The sequence below is a fragment of the Oxyura jamaicensis genome, chromosome 17, assembly GCF_011077185.1.
Source record: "Oxyura jamaicensis isolate SHBP4307 breed ruddy duck chromosome 17, BPBGC_Ojam_1.0, whole genome shotgun sequence".
Taxonomy (NCBI): domain Eukaryota; kingdom Metazoa; phylum Chordata; class Aves; order Anseriformes; family Anatidae; genus Oxyura; species Oxyura jamaicensis.
The window spans coordinates 6,263,679-6,276,742 of NC_048909.1; the positions used below are offsets into that span (position 1 = coordinate 6,263,679).

General features: G+C 42.1%; 1 protein-coding gene across 27 annotated transcripts in view; it reads right to left on the bottom strand.

Moving 5' to 3' along the window:
* The window catches only part of FNBP1 (formin binding protein 1), a 95,939-nt gene that overhangs the window by 27,685 nt on the left and 55,190 nt on the right, over positions 1–13,064 (bottom strand). For all 27 annotated transcript variants that reach the window (XM_035341431.1, XM_035341445.1, XM_035341454.1 and 24 more), the window contains exons 7-9: positions 7,503–7,631; positions 5,598–5,744; positions 161–358 (exon numbers count right to left, since the gene is read on the bottom strand). In XM_035341431.1, the coding sequence (XP_035197322.1) occupies positions 161–358; positions 5,598–5,744; positions 7,503–7,631 (474 nt within the window). The remainder of the gene's footprint in view (positions 1–160; positions 359–5,597; positions 5,745–7,502; positions 7,632–13,064) is intronic.

The following is a 13,064-nucleotide window of genomic DNA, read 5'->3' on the forward strand; positions in this document are numbered from 1 at the left end:
AACCAAAGACTTGCACAAAACACCATAGTAAGATATTAGTTATTCACTTTCTGAAACTAAATTTCTCTTTAAAAAACTGCAATTGCCAGGTTCACTAGACCAGACAGAGGCTATTGACTACAAACATCCTAGCCCTAAGCTCAAGTTTGCAAGTCAGTACCTTATTTTTCTTGATGAATGGCCATAACTTGCCCTTGGATTTGCTACCAAACTTCGGCTCCGACTTCCCATCCCCTCTGGAGTTTTGAAGGCTGGATTCGGAGACAGTCCGCTTCATGGGCTGAGTGAAGTCCTCAAAGTCCACATCTCCTGGAGGCTCGAACCCCGATTTGAAGGCTTCTATTACCATTTGTGAATCCTGAAATGGGACAGATCCAGTACAAGGGTAAATACCTTAGATGAAGGCTGTCCTCAAATTGGTGCCACAGAACAGTACAAGGACAAACAAGGTAGCCTTCGAGGGAAATAGCCTTTACAGGGACCAGTCTCATCCTGGCAAATCGACACCCTCCCAGAACTTGGGACCGAGTTGAGTTTCTCCGCTTTCTGCTCCAAGATCAAGGCACTTTTCATTGGACCTATTTTCACTATCATTACATGCTTCAAAAATATACACAGAGAGCATCATCCCACCAAAACAAGGCACTCTGCCGTGTAAAACTGCATGTTCCCAGATATTTCAGGGGCAAATGAAGTTAAAAACAACATGAAACCCCACCTGTGTCAGTCAGAACATTCTGCAACTGGGGACGTAAACGGTCACAATCTCAGTTTCAGAACAGAACACAAAACGAGGTCTGAAATAACGCAGGTCACCTTGGCTCTCAGATAGTCCGTAATTTGGGTTACAAAATGCCAGTTCCTTTTGCAAAGGTATCACTGAGACCAGTCATTACTTAAAATACCAACAGATAAAAAAAAGATGACTACAGTCTATTCAGGAAGGCAACCCATCCACAGCTATCATTACAGCATGAGTCATTGTAGCTAACTGCAGAGGATGCTCAGGAAGAGCAAATTCAGGTCTCCTCATTCCAACCTTCCTCGAGCAGCAGTCTGACCTCAACCCAGCTCTGACCTCAACCCAGCGACTCTTCTCCTTGTTTTGTTTCCCATGGAAAAATCAAAGTTCTGGTACAATCCCCTTGTAATGGCTTTTTTTTTTTTTAAATGTCCCCTGGTGAAAATGACAAGGAGCTTATTACTGTTAGCTTAACTTACTAGAAGAGAAATCCTCCTTCAGTAACTGAACAGCTAACTTCAGTGACTCGTAACGAAGTTGAGGTACAGAAGTGCTGGGCATGCAGGTGAAAGCAAGCTTCTGGGAAGCCCCACTAAATGCTCCTGTATAACTGATCTCCAGTGACCGCACTGCCACAAATTAACCAGTCTGTGCTTGTGAACGTAGCTACAGTAAGTGGCAGGAGTTCATCTTCTGAGCTTTATCCTGCAACTGGAGCAGCCCAGGGTCCTGCGAGCAGCCAGGCACCTCGGTGCTGCAGTGGCTGCTAACCCCAGGGCTGTCATCAAAGCCTCGTATCCTTCTGGTGCCACTAGGAGCACTCAAGTTCTGGTGCCACTAGGAGCACTGCAAGTCAGCCACGCACTGCCTGTACACTCTGCAGTGAAAAAATAAATCAAAACCAACATAAAGCTTTTTTCTTCTTCAGGCCTACCAACAATTAATTATACATAAATGCAGATTTGGACTTCAGCTTGCCAGATGCATTTAGATCTAGTGGCCTCTGGAAGAAAAAAAATAATTAAAAAAAACACATTTCTACTTTTGATCTACTCAACTTCTTGGGAAGGGAGCTTTTTATATCATACTGTTCTAACAGTTTTCACTCTAAAATCATTAGAGGAATCGTGCCACAGCACAGAAAAATCTCATTAGCCTCCAGAGAACAGCACCATCATTCTGCTCAGAGGAAAACAATGAACTTGTTGCTCTGAAGGCATTTCACAGCTTCTGCTCATGTCCGTGGGTAAAACAGTGTTCATGAAAAATCTAGTGGGATATAAACTTATTCAGAGGCCAGACACAATTAAGCAAAGCACTGCTATAAGATAAGCTTTGCAAAAATATCCAGGGGATTGCGTAGCAAATTAAGGCTTGAGATCCTCAATCTATTAGATGCACTGTAGAATTCCTACAGAACTTTTTAAGGAGGTAAAACACCACCTTTTTTGTTATCTCATCCCAGTTTGACATTAAAACTTTTGTGGATATAAGCATTTGAAGAGATTTTGAACAATAATCATGAAGACAAGACGACGAAGGAAGTGACAAACACACACGAGGTTCCATACAATACTTTACAGGCATCTCATGCTATGCTTGGAGCCTTTCATTTTTTTTCTTTTCTTAACTGTACAGTGCTCCTTCCATTTCGTCAAAACATCCTTCCACCACAATGGAGCTAAAAATATGCAGCATGCTCCATATATCACCAAGAGATAATGTCATAACAGGAACTCCCAGATCCGTAACAAATTCACTCTATCTGCTGCTGGAGCCTTCAGAAGCCAATTCTGCCTAGGTTCACTTAGCAGGCACCAGCTCACCCTTGCAATGTGACCTCCGTGTTATTAGAAAGAGGACATGGAAAAGAAGCATATTTATAGCTGCATTAGAGACACAAGGCTAACGAGCGTTCCCAGCTATATCCAGCCAGTTTCCATTGATATTAGTGGGAGCTGCACACGCTTTGGTGAGGGCAGAAAGCAATCCTACTTGCACAGTTGCAAGTTTCCTAACTAAGCCTGAACAACTGGCCATTTTGCTAGGGGCATGAGGCAGAACTTTGTCATATTTAAGCCGCAGAGAATCATTGAATTTTTCCATATATTGTTCTGGTTCTCAACACCATCTAATGAAATAGGGGCCCTTAAACAACATGGTTTTCCAGACTCCTGCTAGCACCTATAGAGCTGGCTGTAGAAAGGAAGCCTGCTGCTAGCAGCCTGCACCTCCGCAGTTACAGCTCGACTATGGAACTACGTCCCGACTTACCGTAGTACTACACAATTTTGATGCTAGCAATCAGTGGTTCACAGATGCCACAGGAATCCCTCCAAAGGTCTGTGTTTGTAATAAACCCACCTGAAGCTAAAAACTGATTATCAGAAAGCTCAGAGATACACACATGCAGTGCAAGTTTTTCTCCTCCCCCTTCTTAAAACAATAACGCTTTTCCATCAGCTGGTAAGGTTTTCCTGGCAGCAAAAAAAGATGCAGAACTTGCAGGTTCTCACATCCTTTCAGCTAGAGCTGACTCACAGTGTGGTACATAAGGTAAAGTACTGGAATTGGTGCTTTCTCTGTAATTATTTTCTTTCTGACCAATACCTCTTCTATACTAGTTGTGGCTGTTCCATTTAAAGCCCTGGTTTCTGAACTGAAGTTACCAAAAAAAGAATTTTCATTTACCTCTCCACTTCTTCAGCAGCTCTGTATGCGTATAGCTGGACAAAAAGAGTGAAAATAAAACCAGACTACCAATAAGGAGCTAAATAAGAACTCCAGATGCATCACTGCCTTTTGTCAGTACCCTAGTCTCTGAGCTCATACATTTCAAGTTTGGTGATGCTGTACTTTGTTTATGATTACCAGATCCTGGAGATCTCCTCCCAGCTGGGAAACACATGTCTGTGTGGGCCCAGAGTTTCACACAAAGCTTTTCCTGCTCAGCAGGCTCTTGGTTTTGCTCACCATTGTACTAGTTCTATTATCACCAGCTGTCCTTGCATTCAACTTTCCTGGAATCTGACCTCATTTACAAAGCTGACTACAGCTCAGATCCAGCGACTTTCCTATCCCAAAATGTTCAGGCTCGAAAATGATGAGCAAAGGAGAAACCCTTCAGTTTGGACTTTCAAAGAAAAGAAACTCTTCTGACAGTAGGCTAAGAACTGAAACTTGTTTCTTACAATTTTAAGGGGTGAGATGGGAAAGGTCTGCTGTAAGACTCTGCATTACTGGCCAAAGCAGTACATGACCTGGAAACAGGGAAGATACAGCTTTTGAATTGCTACTGTCTGCACCTACAGACACCCTCATAAAGTGGCAGGACCCGCATCCTGGAAAAGGCAGGAACAAGCACGCCACTTCTATTAGAATCAAGGTTAGAAACCTCTGTTCCAGAGCTCTGTTCCAGAGATGAAAACTCCTTAATGATATTTAAGGAAAGAAGAATCATTTATGGACTTTCCCGTTTCCAGACACAACACGCTAAACCCTTTGTAATTGTTCAGATGTAACAAATTTGGTTAAATACATTTTGGTTAGCATGGTGTTTTCAGAAGAACCCTTGGTTTTCAATGCTCAAAACACCTTTTTCTCATGTCATACTTGCGCATGTGAGCCATCAGACTGACATACCTGTGTGTAAGAGAGACCAAGTTGAGTACAAAATTCAGTGGTGGTAGTTAAGCTGGTTCCAATACCTAGCTTAAGTGGTTTGTGAGTTTCTCTGACTCTGCTTGAACATCAGAGCAGAACGTAGGCCTAAGAATGAATCTCTCCTCAATGCAATTTTCACCACACAGCACCAAGAACTGTACCCCAAAAGGGTGCATTGTTCAAACATGGGAATCTGTTCCCCAGCTCCCCCTTCTCCTACCCCAAAACAGTAACTTTCAGATTCCTTGGTTTCCCATGCAGCTCTCTGTGAGAGCAACTGCTGAGCAAAAAGTAGGGGATTCATTTCAAAACCTCAGCCTCAGGCTTATGCTGCCAATTAACTGCAGTCTCCAGGCTCTGGGCACTGAATAGCTTAGAAAAGATTCCAGTGAAAAAGACGTATGAGAATTTCAAACAGCCAGCAAGACACATGCTGTTTGTATTTGAAGCACTAATGTGATCCATGAGAAGGGCTGAAAGAGCAAGCAGAGACTTCATTTACAAAGAGAGCAGATCATTCTGAAAAGAAAATAGAAAACACATTCACCCTTGTGCTAACTGTACATCAGCAAGCTCGGCCCAACTCTTCATCGGCCTTCATCGGAAGGCTTGTTTTTACTCCGACAATGATGTTCAGAAATCAAGACTTGTGAGAGCTCATTTACAGATTGCTAGCAAGTCTCAGTTCTTCAACTTAACAATTTAAAATAGAAATTTTGCCAGGGTTGTTGCAATAATTTATGTAGCCAACACTTTTAAATACTTCTATTATTATAAGAGTAACAAGAAGACATTCCTGCAACATTCCATTTTCTGACTATTAGATATAGAACCTATCTGAATAAGAATCAGCGATACTTCAAATTAGGTTCATCATTTTCCTTATTCTAGGCTGAGGCCTGTTCTTCAATAACAATATTTCAAAAACTCATTATCCTATCAAAAGGAAAGAATATTCCTAAAAGAAAAAAAAGTGTGGCATTTCCAGATGTTAGGAGATAATGTAAGAGATGTTAGGATTTAGGAGATAATCTACCTCAGACAAAGTAGTTTGGGACAAAAGCCTACCATTTGTTTTAGTTCTATGACTGTGAAGCCCTCACTGTGGTTTGGACCCAGGATTTGAATCTCCATACACAAAGCGATCAGTACTAAAGACAGCAATTAACAATCCAAGCAATATAACACTTACATTCTTGTGATCAATTGATTCTGCAGCTTTTGTAATTTCATCCAGACACTTTCCAATGATAGGGATCACTTGGCGGTCGACCTCTGCAAAAGTTTTCATGGATTCACCTATCCTCACGATTCTTCTTTCTTCCATCTCTTGTATTTTCTAAAACATCAGATTTCATTCAGATCAAATATCAAGAGGAGCTTCACAGTTTCAACCCATTTTTCTCCCCAGCAAACACTAGCTGCTTTAAAATGTATGGTTTAAATATGTCTTTAAGAATAGACAAACTAGGACAGCTGTTCTCATGAAGGCAGCAAGTGGTATCATTCCCTCAAACATCTAAATCCCGCTCTATAAGCAATCTGTTACTATTACTGAGAATTTTTCAATTAACTTTTTATGCTGAAAAATGCTGAATTGTCAAAATCCCAGCTTCAGATATTTGTAAGAATGGTTCTTAAGGCTGTTAATGTAATTTCCAGAACAACAAATTCTCTTCCATTTTCCGCGACATGTTGTGAAAGAGCTCATTTTCATTCCACTGGAGAATCCAAGGGAACAAAAAAAGAATTGGATTTTTCCCCTTCCCCCAAGAAGATAATGTTTGGTTTACGGACAGTCTTATACATCACACATTGTTTACGTGAGTGTTTCTCAACACATGCTCCCTGTTACTTGGCAGATTCAATGCCATGATCTCCAGCACCTATTCCATGGATCTCTGATTTAGAACAGAGGCTAAGGGGATGTAGTATAACACTTAAAACAGATCATAAAACAGGATACAGAAGGGCATGAACAAGAACTGCCTGTTTCACATTAGACTGCCGGAATCTTCCTGAGTATTGATAACTTAGAAATCCCCAATACCTTCACTAATATGCAAGCAACAAAAGCAAAAATTGAACAGTTAACAGCTGTACTGTAAAGAATTTCTGTTCTTTCCCTTATTTCACCATCTACGAGAACATGATAGAGCTTCCTAGAGCACTGGCAGTGAAAAGGATACTTCTGCACACCTTTAAGCATGCTCACCTACGAATCAGAGCACTTACCAGATTTAGGGATAAATACATATATACTGGAAGAATTTTATATATGATGCCATGGAAAATTTATCTCATGATGCTGGTTTAAAATACCGTGAACAAAAGAGAAGGTGTCCATTTAGCTAAGAAGCCACAGTTATGGATAAGAAAATGCTTGCTTGCTATGCAAGCACCCGTTATTTCTGATCAGATGATAAGCATGTGACATTTTCTCCCTTAAAGAGGTTGTCTTTTCTACTTCTTGACTCTCATGACCCATTACAATGGAACAGTCATTTAGAACTCCTGTTCTATGACATTAATCTCTTTGTTCAGCCAAGCACACACTCAGATCTTCAGTCAGAACAAAAAAAGCTATCCGATTTGTACTTTCTCTACAGTCTTTCTTCAGGCATGGTAAGACACACTTAGCAAGCGTGCTTAAGCCCTTTGACAGTCACTATTGAGTTTAACTCCCCAATAATTCTACAAATATCTGGGAAATCTGATTTCAAAACAGGTTATAAAGACTGTGAGGCTTTACAGATGTAAGGATGCCCAGCTGCCTCCTGCTCCAACAATGCAAATAATGCTCTCATTCCCCAGCTGCATGGACACAAGAGTTTAATACAGCAAACTGTGACAATTCCAAGGACTACCGTAATCTGCCATGACAATTCAATGTTGCCTTCCTCCTAAGAGAAAGGCACACTTTTACATACCCAAGCTCTCCATCCCTTGGGTTAGCAGACTGCGTACAAAATTTGCTAACAGTGACAAAATGGCCAAAGAATAAGACAGGACAGTAGAATCGGGCCAACATGTAATGCATCCCTTTATTTTTTCACAAGCGTATGAGCTACTGTAGATCAGTGCCAGCAAGTCTTACCTGGAAGATGTTTGGTATGTGTGTGTAGTAATGATCATGCTGCTCACTGTTGAACTTTTGTAGAGTGGAACAATATTCTGCTTTGCTGTCTTCTGCCATTTGATGTCGCAGCTGGGCTTGCTGTCTCGCCTAAAGAAATGCCAAAAGTAGTTTATAACTTCCACTACATGGAAATAAATTACACTGCGTTACTCCTCATCTTACCATCCTTACCAGTAGGCAGCACAGAAACATTAGCATATGGATCTCCAAACACCTATGCTTATGGCTTACTCCTATACACAGATGTGTGTGAAACATTTCATCTACTCTAGCCAAAGTCTGCAAAGTGTGCACTCCGAGAATTCGGTCCTCTTTCTTCTGTTAGATGCGGCAGGGCCTTGCCCTCTATTGAACCAACACATTCCTGCCTGTTCCTATTTGGAATTTCCAGTTAAATTGGTCAAAATCTGGCATATGAAAGACTTGCGTTCCTAGTTTGCCTAGTAAGTGATATCTCTCACAGCTCAGCTGCGTCCTCAGAATGAACATCTCTAGCCATTTGCCATCTTCATAGAACAAATCTAGCAGAAGGCAGCGCCTGCTTCCTCCAACCAGCGTGTCTCCCTTAATGCTTGGAGCTGCTATCCTTTTTTTTTGCGTTACAATATGTTAGTTCCATGAATCATTTTGCATTCCATAACCACCTCTCTTCCTCCTACATGAAGATACCTATTACTAAACACCACAACAAGCTTGCCCCTCTAGTAGCCCCCTTAGGGGCAGAGGCTTTTTGAGGACACTTAGGGACACTTCTTCATCCCCTGTATGCCCTAATGGCTGGCACCTGCTTTTCTCTACCGCACTACCTACCTGTTGGCTAGCAGTATCTTTCAGAGAAAGGGGAGGGACCAAAATGTTTTGTCCCATTTCACACGCTTCAGCCAACATTCATGACAAAACATCTCAATTCGTGTCCCCACTGTACTCTCTGTGAAGCCCTTTATCTTACACTTCCTTGAATAGAGCTGGCATGCAGTGTGCAAGGAATGGGGAGCCCGAGGAGCAGCTGAAACATGATTACCTTCCTATTTTTACCCACAGATCATTTGCTTTGCTACCCAGCATAGCTGAGCACTGGGCAATTACCCTCACTTCTTTCCCTAGAACGATCTGTCCCTGATTGACCCCCTCGTACTTTCAGATTACTCTCCTTACAGTTCTGCTTCCCAAGGCCTTCTGTTGTCTGTTTCAGTGCCCAATATTATTCCCTTGCTGTCTATCCCATCTGTTTAATTCAGCTGCCTTTTCTTTCCTTGCTGCAGGCCTTCACACAGAAACTCTCCCTTCCCTTCCCACACGGCTCCCTGCACCCACCTGCCTTCGCTCCCTACCCTGTGGTCACTTGCTGAGACTCTCCTCTCGTGCTCATTCACAATTTGCATCCAACCATCCAGAGCCGTTTTCATTCAGCTCCCACACAGCCCCTCACACTGCCACCTGCCCCAGAAGAGCCTGCTCCATGGCTGTGGACCAATCCTTGCTCCAGTGAAGCCAGCAAGAGCCTTGCCTCTTGGCGTTGTATATTTAATCCATCCTGTTTGTGCTTATTTTTCAAGCACTTGAAGCCTCCTCACCCTCTGCTGTCTACCTAGCCCTGGAACAGTCCTGCAAGTATTCAGAAAATACTAGGTTTTGATCACTCCCTCAAATTTCAAAATGACCCCTTTAAGAGAGGAGAGAGAAAGACTGCTTAATCATTATTTAAAGCATTTTGGGATGTTTCAGGGAAAACAGTACAACAAATAATTTTAATACGTTCTAAGAAGTGGGCTCCCATTGAAAACAGTTCAGAGAGGGGTTAGCCTTTGAACTGTTCCAAGCAGACAATAGTTTCCTGACAATATATCCATGAAATACCAAATCATGGAACATTTTAGTAATCATAACTGGAAGCTAACAAGTTCTGCCAAAAGGTTTCAAATCTCAATTTGAAAAGAAATAGGCTTCCCTTCCACTTGTCCAGCTCACACCTCTCACCTAATAATTTATTTTGCCTCATTTCAGCTATTTCTTTTGCAAGTGCAGTCAACTGAAGGAGTTTCCTAGATCCCCTTTCACATTCTTTCTACAAAAACAATAATTCCAGCACAATGAAAAAAAATGCTGGGCACTAAGTGCGTAACAGGAGATGAAACAGTAGCATCACATGGAAAAGATTGTGACTATAACCAAATAAATGAATCCAAGAGAAAAACTTGCATCTTTGCCTGTTCCCCAAGGATTTTAATTGTCCACTCACTCTTGCAAAGGAAGCAGCATCAGGAACTCTACCTGGTGCGATGAAATTCCAAGCAGCCATATCAACCATTTTTCTACCCAAGCGCTCGATATGATTTATTAAACCTTATCATCCACACACTCATGTATAGCTATGTCAGACACAAGTGGAAAACAATATCGCCTTGTACTACAAACACAAATACACGAGCAAAACAAAGTCAGCCATGGAAAGGCTGACAGCTGGAAGAGTAATGTACGGTTGTCTCCCAGCCCCTTCCTCAAGTCCCAGCTGCCGGAGATCAATATTCATTTGTGAGGCTCATTCTCCTCGGCTACCTAAGAGCAGCCCATTGTTCGAGCTGACTTCTATGAAAGGTCCGGTCCCACTTAGCTTTATTTAAAAAAAAATGTAGTGCAAGTCAGGAATTTGTCCCTTGACTCTATTTTTGAAACAGAAAAGCAAGAAATTCACTATTGCACATTTCCAGTCAGAGCCAGCAATCATTAAGCCACCAGAGTTCATTCTCATGAGCAAACTCACTGGTGGGGTATGGTAACCCTGAGCTGAATGTATACAGGAGTAGATGCTCTGTTTCCAAAACTATCTGAACTGGCCCCAAATAAGAGGAGGCAGCAGATGAATAAGTAAAATTGGGTCCATTCCAAAACCAAGAATTTTTGTATGAGAGCCCCAGTGATGTTTTGTTTCTCCTGGCCATTTAATGCATTTGGCAAGCTTCAAACTGTTTAAATATTTTTCCAATGAGGTATTTGTTTCTTAAAATAAAAACATAAAAGAGGCTAGATTTTATTACTTCATTTGAGTATGTCACTTACTCTAACATCATCACTTCTAGTACCAGCAGCATTACATTTTATAACTAGGTTCCTGATAATGATAAAAATGAGCCGACGATGTTAAGTGTCACATTCAGAGCAATGGATGCAGTGGCCTGGAGCTGCACAGTCACAGGAGCTATTTTGGGAGTAATTTACAGTTGAGCTTCACAGAAAATTTATTATCGTCTTCTTCAGTGCTCACTTTGGCATGCAAACAGCTTCAGAGAAGATACTTTTCAGGCTTTTAGAATTAATGTTAAAATATTTGCTCTGAACAGCATTTTCAGGAGGAAAGGCTTTGGAATACCCAGTCTGTGGAAAACCAGCCCATGCCTTCAGATATGGCAGGATGGTGCTGTGAGGCAGCTTTCAGCCAACACACTCTCTCCTTTTAACTGCGCAGGGATGATCAAGCAAGAGCTTGGATTTCTAGCACCACATGCGAAAACACAGTCCAGATCCACAGACTGCCAGATCACTCTTGGTTAAAATAGAAGTCAGGAGTAGGGACTTGTAACACTACAAAAACAAACAAACAAAAAACTCCCCTTGAAAGGAAAAATGAGTGAGGTCACTTTCAGCATCATGAGAAAGCAGAAAAGGGTATATGCATGTAAGGGATTTGGGGGAAAGAAAAGCATTTTGCTTTTCTTTGCAAAAGATACTCAGATCTTGTAGGCACTTGTTAAAGAAATTCACATCCACCCCCAGAGCACACCTTCGTAACCTCTTTTAGTCCCCAGATAAACACGTGCAGTGTATATACACACAACCTGCCCTCCAAAGCCTATTTTTGTTAAGGCAATTCTTTTGTGAACTTGCGTGGCAGCAGTAAAACCAAAAGGTCACTTATGCTAGTGCACTTCTCATCAAGAAAAGCGCTCCCCAGAGCGAAGGACAGCCCAGTATCTGCAGCGCCATCAGCCCTGCAGCAAGCGTACTGGTAAACTTAGGGTTTCCACTGCCGTGGCAATTGGGATCTGAACACAATCACACCGAAGCACTATCTTCTGTAACTAACTTAGAGAAAGATATGGGTAAAGGAAGCACAGGAGAAAGAAAAAATGCACTTTCTGCCACTTCAGTCTTCACTACAGAAAAGAATGAAGGATATTTTGCTGAGAACAATTTCTAAGACACATTCCAGAAACAGCTAGAGACTCAATGGACACACTGTCTTTTGGGTTTACACAGACAAAAAATGCAGCCCCTCCGGGCTGTTATGGTGGGAGTGATATGAATAACTGAAAAGGGCAGAAAAAAGCTTTGGCTGCTATGAAGCTGATCTGCACGGAGTGGAACAGTTCAACTTCTCAGCCATTGCTCTCGTCCAGAATGGCAGAGTTTCCAGTCGAAACTCTGGTGTAGCTTGCTTTCTTCTGCCCCCTCTTTTCAAAAACACCAACAAACCCAGACAGCATGTGAGATGCATCACCGCCAGGCCGCTGCCTGCCAAAATAGATGTGTCTTTGGTAAATCCAAGATCAGACTGAAACGCAAACACAAAAATCCCCCCTCGCCCCTCGTCGACTGTCCAATCCCTTTCAAAATAAGTTAATGATAAAGGCAGACTCAGAAACACTTCACCAATTTCAGGAATGCTTTCAATTGCTCACAGATTTTTCAGCTGCGGGCTCTGACCCTCCCCACCCAGCCAGGCTCACATTGCTGCTCTGTGTTGCGAGCAGGCACTATCACTAACAGCAGTGGGGCGTCTCTTGGTAGCGGCAACACTGGCAGCATTTGCAGAAGCATTAATAACAGTGGGAACTCTGCCATGGACTTCGAAACAGGGCCAGGATTTCAGGCTTTGATTTACATAGCCTCCAAGTCGAGCTCCATTGTTTACTATTTTACAATAACCAGTTTGATCTCTCTGAACTGGCACGCAAAAAAAAGTTTCAGAATTTGCTTTCCTGAAAGCAAGAAGGCAGAACGGGACGTGCGAAATAACAGGTAGGAAAGGAAGAAGAAAAATCCTTACTTTTAATTTTAAGGGGATAGAAAAAAAACATCTTCATGGCAACCTGCAAATCCTTGAAATCCTTTGTTTAAATAAAATAGACAAACAAGCAAAGAGCTGATGGGAGAGAAAATCTTCAAGGTCAGATCTCAGGAACTGTTATCTGGTAAACTTGCACTCCACCTAATTCTGCCAGATGACCGAAGTGTAGGCTAATAGAGATGTACTAAAGCAACAAACCACCAAAACTCTACTGAGAAAGGTGGGCCACATCTATCAGAGCTGAGACAGCAACACTAAGCACCCTGCACAAGGCTCTTGCACAGCTCTTTAAATTGCACTGGTCCCAGCTGCGCTACTAAAAAAATTAAATCACAACAAGGACTCACCTAATTGTGTCAGTCTTACACTCACGCAACCAGTCCTGCAACTGCTCCAAAGCCCTAGCAAAAAAAAAAACGTGCCTCAAATCCAGAATTGTGTCTCCTTCCACAGCC